The 9360-nt window shown below is 38.7% G+C and overlaps 1 protein-coding gene across 1 annotated transcript in view; it reads left to right on the top strand.

Moving 5' to 3' along the window:
• LOC107718657 (electromotor neuron-associated protein 1-like) overlaps positions 1-9360 on the top strand; it is a 14333-nt gene extending 4973 nt beyond the window's left edge. Inside the window, exons 3-6 of the mRNA XM_016525849.1 lie at positions 5364-5446; positions 6176-6316; positions 6494-9118; positions 9205-9360. Coding sequence (XP_016381335.1) covers positions 5364-5446; positions 6176-6316; positions 6494-9118; positions 9205-9360 — 3005 coding nt within the window. The remainder of the gene's footprint in view (positions 1-5363; positions 5447-6175; positions 6317-6493; positions 9119-9204) is intronic.

The following is a 9360-nucleotide window of genomic DNA, read 5'->3' as shown; positions in this document are numbered from 1 at the left end:
AAAAAAAGACGAGGAAGCATGCTTGAGAAAGAATTATGAGAGAGGTAATATTGTGTCTGTGAGGCTCAGGAGATAAAAGGAACATGGAGGATCCCTTTGCTTTTGAGGTACTTCAGGGCCTTTAGATGATAAGCATATGGTACCTAAACTTTGACTTTTTAATTGCTTTGAGTCGAGACTGAGGCTTAAAAATGTGCCTGGAGGTTTAAAATGAGATCAGCTATCACAGTCCAGCAGATTCGCACAGCATCAGTGCAGTATATAATCAATAGTAATGAATCAGCTTCTGTAATGTAATCAATAAGCACTTAACAAATGATTGCACAGTCTATTGTGTATTTACATACTGTCTGTTCACCTGGAATTCTGTGATATTATTAATATTAACAGTATGATATATGAACTGGCAATGCTATACATGTTTAGGTCAATTATTATGATATATTATTGTTAAAATAGGTATCTTTCAACAACTTGACAATTTAAAGGAACATTTCACCCAAAAGTTTGTCATTTACTTACCTTCATGTTGTTCCAAACATGTATGAAATTCTTTCTTCTGTGAAAAAGTGTTAAAATAAAATCTAATGAATATACAGGAATTTCAATACAGTTTTATAGTAAAGTCATACTGTCCTGGGTGTGTTTGTTTTGTTGTTGATTAATAATAAATAAATAAATAAATAAAGGAAAAGAGCATTTAATGTCATTGTAAGTATAAAACTGAGCCTAAAATTATGTCTGATATGCTTTGTTTTGATGTATGGGCTAGAAAGTTATTAATATGCATCTCATGAAGCTTTTTCTTCAACGTGCCATTTGGTCAAAGAGATTTCTGCCGCAGAAATTTTTAGTGTCTGTGTTGTGTTTTTGTTGATGACACTATGGGACTAAATGTTTTTAAGAGGAACTGTGATAAGTGGTATTGCTATTTCTAACTATTCGTATGTGTGTTCGAAAAAGGGCTCTGCTATATCCTGTTCAAAATCCTATTTTGGCTTTGAAAGGACAGGACAGAGATTTTGAGAGAGACAAAGTGAGGGAAAAAGTCAAGTTCATGTTCATGGCACTGCGTTTGTGCGGATGCTTGCTTTGTTTGTGCGTTGTGCTGAGAGGCATTAGATGAGGCTACGTGCCCAAAGGGTGTTCAGTCTGTATTAGTATCAGAGACAGTGTGAGTTGAGATCAGGACAGGAGGGGTGAGGACGGGGTTGGGTGAGTATGGAAGAGCAAAGCTAGAGGAAGTTAAACAATACTGCGGCTGACACATCTGTCCCCAGAATCAAACTGGAATTGAAGTAGCCCAGCTTTTAGGTGACAATCAAATATGCCTGCTTAGCTTCCTATAGGTTTATAATTGTTACATATCTACAACATGATATGGTTTGTTTTAAGGTGCCTTAATAAATTTCAGACATTTTGCTGACTTCTGCCTTTTTTCTAACTTCAACCACATGTCCTCTCTCAAACAAAAAAATCTAAGCAAATCTGAACATGCATAATGATCCACTTGAAAAGAGGATTTTGGATTTGCTGTTTTCTGATGGACAAAAAAAGGTGGTCCACCACCTGGTTTTTTTATTTTTATTTTTTTTGAGTGCAGTGTAGAGACAGGTGTCAGAGACAGATTTGATCCAGATTTGATGACTGTAAGGTGGTGGGGACATTTTATACACTCTTAAAAATATAGGTGCTTAAAATGTTCTTCACAGCGATGCCATAGAAGAACCATTTTTGGTTCCACAAAGAACCATTCAGTCAAAGGTTCTTTAAAGAACCATCTCTTTCTTACCTTTTTATAATCTGAAGAACCTTCTTTCGCCACAAAGAACCTTTTGTGAAACAGAAAGGTTCTTCAGATGTTAACGGTTCTTTATGGAACCATTTAGATAAAAATGTTCTTCTATGGCATTGTGAAGCACCTTTATTTTTAAGAGTGTATGTGATATTTCCAAAAAAAAAATCTACCTATAGCAGCTGTAAAATCTATTTGACAGAAATGAAAGAGATAGTTCACCCAAAAATGAAAATTCTCTCATTTACACACACTGATATTGTTCCAAACCTGTATGGCCTTTTTTTTCTGCTGAACACAAAAGGAGTTATTTTGAAAATTCTGTTTCAACTGTATTAACCCATACAATACAAGTTGATGGGGTTCAAAACAACAGTGTAGGGGGGGAAAGCAGAGCAAAACATTTTGATGTCAGGTTTAGAAAATCAAGGTATGGTGGGGATCATTTCATCATAAAAGCTCCATTTTACTCACCCATGTGGATAATAGTCGATGGCAGCAGCTACATTTTCCAAGAGCAGAGGACAACTCTGCTATCGACCATGGCGTAATTTGTCCGAACCTTAGTTCGCACCACTGATTCTAATCACATTTTTTCTCTTAACCTCTTCGGAGTTCCCGACAGCAGCTGTTTTTGTGGCATAAATGGGCTTCCCCCTGGTGTGAGTCTGGCCCTAATGATGCCGCTCTTCTGCTTGCGCGAGTCTGGGTGTGTGCTGGGCAGCTGGAATAGCATTCGTGACAGGTTACTGCCACCTCAGCTGTATTAACGGACCTGCTCGGATTTAGAGGAGCAAGGAGAAAATAAATTAGGTTAGAAGAGAATCGTTTATTACCAATACACAGATGTCTATGCTCTGAAGATTATCTGCAGCTAAAGTAGAGCAGAGAGTACTGCAGTGAAATGAATGCAACACCTCAGAACACCCCTGTGGAGAAGAAATGAAGCCACAGTGTGTCCTACATCAAGTATGCTCCACTTGCTATGCAGATGTCAATTTCAGCATAGTCAGATGCATTATATTTCTCTATTTCTATTCCATAGCTCCTCCCTTCCATCCTCATACTGATCTTGAAAAAAGCAGATTCTCCCAAAGGAACTCTAAATCCCACTACTAATGATCAAAAAGAGAGTGGCCCATATTGGGATGTGGAGTCTCAGATATGCTGTATACCTATTTAAAAAATGGTGTGTTCTTGGGGGCAGATGCACATAAAATTAAAATGAAACACTAATGAATCACTACCCTTAGGAAAAAAACTCACACATTCAATGGTTGTTGCCCTGGTTGTCTACAGTATTTCTACAGTATTTCTCTGAAATATAATGCATATAATGTAGGTTTCATTTGCATACAGAAATATTTTGTGGAGAGCTGTCAGAAAAAGCAAAAAATGCAGGGAAAATAATAGAAGGAACAGATACAGGTACAGTGAATATGGTGAGATGAGGGAATATGGAAAGGAATGAATTCGGGGCGTTAATGATGACTCAGCAGGTGGGAAACACACTGTAATTACTTACACTGCATGAGAGAGCCACCTGGATTTATGCACACACACATACAGACTCACACAAACATATTCCGTCCTTATAAGGAGAACAGTCTTTAAAACCCACACAGAACCTACAAATATATGAAATAGGATGATGAGAGAGAAATACAATAAAGATGTCTTTATAGACCTCTCTGAGGTTTAGGTAAGACATTGGGTCACATTCACTAATAATAACTGCATACAGCTGTGCCTTTTTTCCAACAAAGGTTCTCATGCAAAATGTCTAAATGCATATGCAGTTTTTGTCAATGTCACTGAATCCAGATTATTCTAAATAAGAGGAGAATGTGCATGCAGTTAGTAATTAGCATAATACACCCTGCCAAATCCAGGATGGGATTTGGAGTTTGCAGTTCAAACTTACATGTGTGAGAAAGTTTGCATGCAGGTTTTACACACTTTAGTGAATGAGACCTAATATCTGCAATGTAAAATCCCTTGTGCACCAAATCATGTCATTTATCTACAAGGCTTTTTTTACAACTGATTTTGGTTGTGGTGTGACCAGGCATGTAAGAGGTTGTGCACTGTTTCGTGCAAATGGAAAAATTGTGAGTGTCCTCTTGTGTTTTAGATTTAGACCTTGAAATTTTAGATAACTAAGGCCTTATTCTTCAAGCAATTTTCAGCACCTATGGAGCACCTGGTCACTGAACCTTTACAAACAACCTCAGAGGGGGGATTATGAGACTATGAACAACAATTGCATGCAGTTAGTAATTAGCATAATACACCCTGCCAAATCCAGGATGGGATTTGGAGTTTGCAGTTCAAACTTACATGTGTGAGAAAGTTTGCATGCAGGTTTTACACACTTTAGTGAATGAGACCTAATATCTGCAATGTAAAATCCCTTGTGCACCAAATCATGTCATTTATCTACAAGGCTTTTTTTACAACTGATTTTGGTTGTGGTGTGACCAGGCATGTAAGAGGTTGTGCACTGTTTCGTGCAAATGGAAAAATTGTGAGTGTCCTCTTGTGTTTTAGATTTAGACCTTGAAATTTTAGATAACTAAGGCCTTATTCTTCAAGCAATTTTCAGCACCTATGGAGCACCTGGTCACTGAACCTTTACAAACAACCTCAGAGGGGGGATTATGAGACTATGAACAACAATTGCTGAATGAGTGATGAGGCTGATGTTACAGAAGGGGCTCATAGACTCTGCAGTAATAGCAAACACTCTAGTACCGACAGTGACAGAGTTGACCGATTCCTGCAAGCTTACAGCTTCACTGCTTCTGGACAGCTTGATGAATTTATAATAGGATTGATTCACCCAGAGAGAGATTGGGAGATTTTCACTTGACTTTATCGAGAGCCATTTGGGCAGGGGATGAGGAAAAAAGATATTGAAAAATCAAAGGCAGAAATACATTGTCAATATAGTCACATAGTCAAAGGACATGTGTGGAGAGGATGTACAGGGAAAAAATTCTCCATTAGCAGAGAAAAGCGAACACACAGTGGAATACTAGAAGCTTTTTCATGTTCCACCCATGAGGTGATTGAAAGAGAAAGGATGACAAGTTGCTGGAGGAGGGCAGAGGTTAATTGGATATCTGTGTCAATAGAGCGTATAGAGAAATGAGGAAGAGAAGGAGAGGGTAGGTGCATGAGTACACACTAGGTAATTAAGTGAGACAGATGTCACATAAAAAACAACCCCCTGACCATCATAACCATTTTGACTGCAAATTTGACTTAAAACACAATAAGGCAAATATGCATAACAAAAGGAGCTGAAAGAATGGTAGTGAAAAGAAAAGGGTGACTGGTCTGCAGTAAAATTACAGACCAGAACTAGTTCTGTCTCTGTCTTTGTGGTTCCTTAAGCAGCAGCATTTGTGTTTTGTGTTAAGTGAAGACAATTCTTTAAATATATTGGTGCATTCATAATATTTGTCTAATTCAGTGTACAACACAAACCAAAGCATTTGAAGATCCCTATGTGCAGTTTGTGCACATCACACTGAGCATTAGTAACGTGTCATTTTATTTGCAGGACAAAAGATTCTGCATCACAAAAGTAATGTGTTGGAGACAGTAGTGCTCATCAACCCTTCAGATGAAGCTGTTAGCACTGAGGTAAGCACTCTCTTTCTATATTTCAATAAATATATTTAAATATTTTTCAACATATTTTAAAACTATAGTTATCTGGTTAATACAGAAACAAATATGTGGGGATAAGAATAAATGCATAGCAGCTAGTATCCTATAGGACAAAAACAACATTATAGTGTTGGCAACAGTATCAACAGAAAACTGTTGACTCATCTAATACTACAAAAACGATTACATATATTTTTTACACTACACAGATAAATCCTGTTAAATATTTAAATTCACTAATATGCTAGTACATCAGAGAGTTATGTATGTACTGGGTATGTCACAGTTGCAGACAAACTCACAACGCACAACACGCTAACTGCTGACTGTGACTGCAGTTTGACTCTGCATTAATAATATGATAGAGCACTGCAGGTCTGACCCTGGCAGACCGCCCAGAACAGTCAATGGCAACAAACTGGAAAATGCTGGCCCTGATAGAGAACAAGAAAGAGAGAGGAAAAGAGACAAAAAGCCAAAGTAATACAATTCAGTAATACTAAAGCTTATAGAAGAGCTTATAGAAACAGATGTACTTCTGTTAGCTGCCTGGGTAATTCAGAAATTGCATGTAAATAATTTAGAATAACCTTCACGTGCTGTGTTGGTTTTGTTCCAACAAATGCAAGCCATGATTAATTAAAGTCAAGTCAATGTTTAATGAAGATTATAATATTTTATAAACGTTATGTCTACACTCAGGTACGTCTGATGGTCTCAGACACAACCCACCATAAGCTGCTTGTCCTGGCAGGACAGTGTTTTGAAAATACAGGCGAGCTGATTCTCCAGTCAGGCTCCTTTTCTCTCTTCAATTTCATTGACATTTTTACAGATCAAGAGGTGAGTGATTGTTACCTTTTGCTTCGGTTTGCTATATTTACCAGTGCTTTTTAAAAAAGAGAGATTCTCAAACAGCCAACAAATGCTAAAACTCAGCATGCACAGTAAGGTTCTACATGGTAATCCAAATTCAAGTAAACTTGTTTAGTGAAATGTTCCCATTCATTTGACTCACAGATTGGAGAGCTTCTAAGCACCATACATCCAGCCAACAAAGCCAGTTTGACTCTTTTCTGTCCGGAGCATGGTGATTGGAAAAATTCAAACCTAGACAAACACAACTTGCAGGACTTCATCCATATGAAGCTTAACTCCCCAACCATCCTTCCAGAAATGGAAGGTCTTTCTGAATTCACAGAGTACCTGTCAGAATCTGTAGAAATCCCATCTCCTTTTGACATGCTTGAGCCTCCAAATTCAGGAGGGTTCCTAAAATTATCCAAACCATGCTGTTATATTTTCCCTGGTGGACGGGGTGATTCAGCACTGTTTGCGGTTAATGGTTTCAACATGCTGATTAATGGTGGATCTGATAGAAAGTCATGTTTTTGGAAGCTGGTACGACATCTGGACAGAGTGGATTCTGTTCTCCTCACACACATTGGAGATGACAACCTTCCTGGTATCAATAGCATGCTGCGGCGCAAAATAGCTGAACTTGAGGAGGAGCAGTCGCAGGGATCCACAGCTAACAGTGACTGGACAAAGAATATGATTTCACCTGATATTGGAGTTATGTTTGTCAACATGCCTCAGAACCTCGAAAACCTTGAGACCAACTACAGGATTAGGAAAAATGCTGAGGAGGCATGTCTCACGCTGGAGTACCTAAACAAGCTGTCTTTAAAGCCTGAACCTCTGCATAGAAATATTGGGAATACAGTAGAACCAATTATACTTTTCCAGAAAATGGGGGTCGGAAAGCTTGAAATGTATGTTCTTAACCCAGCAGAGAATAGCAAGGAGTTGCAGTACTTCCTGAAAGAATGGACTGGTAGTGATAAAGACAAATCCCCCATCTTGTTACCAAATGAAAAAGAATCAGAGCTCCCAATCTCATATTTGTCTTCCATCTCATCACTGATTGTGTGGCATCCTGCTAACCCATCAGAAAAAATCATCCGTGTTCTCTTTCCAGGCAATTCCACTCAGAATAATATTCTCGAAGGTCTAGAGAAACTTAAACACTTAGACTTCCTCAAACATCCTGTGATCACACAAAAGGAGCTTAATTCAAATTTCACACCAACACTGAAACAAGCAAAGATGAAACATAAGACAGATAGTAAAGAGAGCCTAAAGTCCACATCAAAGCCATCCCCAAGCAAAAATCTCCACAAAGAGTCCAAAGAAGAATCCCCTGAAAAACGAAAAACCCTCAGTAAAACTGACTCTGTGGAAACCCCGGAGCCGACACAAAAAATAGAGAAGAAAGAAAAAACACTTGTGAAAAAAGTGAAAACAGGAGACAAGGACAGTAAAAGCAAGATTGAGCAAACACCCAAAATCGACACTCCAGAGAAAAAGAAAGTTGACCTTAAACCAAAAACAATAAAGAAAGAAACAAAGAAATCCGTGGAAAAAAGTGAGACTGATAAAAAGGCTGAAAAACCCACACCCAAGAAAGAAGAAAAGGCCAAAAAAGAAGAGAAGGTGAAGAAAGAGGAGATGAAAAAGGAAATTAAAAGAAGAGATATTAAGAAAGATTCCCTATTAAAGGAAAGCAGAAAGGACGAAAAGAAAGAAACTCAGAAAGATGAAAAAGAACCTAAAAAAGATTTGAGGAAAGTCGGTGGCTTGAAAAAGAATGCCCCTAGCACTCCTGAGGTGAAAAAACCTGCACCTAAACCAAAGGTTGCAGCACGAGGCAAGGGCACTGGTAGTCCTGCAAAATCCAAAGAGAAGGCTAAGTCCAAGGCCACCAAAAAAGATGCTGGTGAATCAGTGGAAGCACCTTCCATCTCAAGTGCTACTGCTGAAGAACCTGCTGTTGAAGCCAGTGTAACAGATGTTCTTGAGGCAGAGAGGTCACTGATGTCTTCTCCAGAAGACCTCACTAAATACTTTGAGGCTCTGAAAGCAGAGGAGATTGCTGAAGTTGATGAAATCCTATTACAGACCAAAATAGACGAGTCTGATCAAGGAAGGTTGATTAAGCATGAAGAAATAACTCCTTGCAAAGAGTCTCCAGAAGCAGCAGAATCCATGGATGAAGGAATAGCAACCACAGAAGCTGAGGAGGGCTGTAATGGTACTCCAGGGGATCTAGAACCCAATCAAAAAAGCAATGGTACCAGCGAAAAATTTGAAGATGAAGGAACAGGTTTGGAAGAGTCATCTGAGATAGGAGACTATGAAGAAAAGGGAGATACAGAGGAAGTGGATGAGCAAGACAGAGCAATATCTAAGTTAAAAGATGATGGACAGCAAGAAGAGCAGGAAACCGAGGAAGGGTCAGATTACGGTGCAGAAAAACCACAATATAGACATGACAAAGAAACTGAGTTGCAGAGTTTTGATGTAACCACACCACCAAAGATCTCTGCACCGGCATCTCCTGCTGTTTCTATTCATGATGAAACACTACCAGCAGGTTTAGAAAGTGAGGTTGCCTCTGATGATGAAAATCGAGATGAGCCTCCAGAAGAATACACAACATCTGGACACACTCAGTCTACAATTGAGATCTCAAGTGTTCCAACACCTATGGATGAAATGTCTACTCCAAGAGATGTAATGAGTGATGAGACAACCAATGATGAAAGTGATTCTCCTTCCCAAGATTTTGTCAGGTATGCAATTGTCTGATTCATAATTCATATATATATATATATATATATATATATATTATGCCTGCCATAAAATGACTTTGCATATCATACTGATAGGTCACACTGATTCCAACCCATGATACAGAAGTTATGAGGGAGTGGTACCAGGAAACCCATGTGAAGCAGCAAGACTTGAACATCATGGTTTTGGCGAGCAGCAGCTCTGTGGTTATGCAAGATGAGTCTTTCCCTGCATGTAAGATTGAGCTGTGA

Source organism: Sinocyclocheilus rhinocerous, unplaced genomic scaffold (assembly GCF_001515625.1).
Source record: "Sinocyclocheilus rhinocerous isolate Xijiao unplaced genomic scaffold, SAMN03320098_v1.1 scaffold873, whole genome shotgun sequence".
NCBI lineage: Eukaryota > Metazoa > Chordata > Actinopteri > Cypriniformes > Cyprinidae > Sinocyclocheilus > Sinocyclocheilus rhinocerous.
Note: the sequence above shows the minus strand (reverse complement) of the source record. Positions and strands in the feature narration are given on the sequence as shown.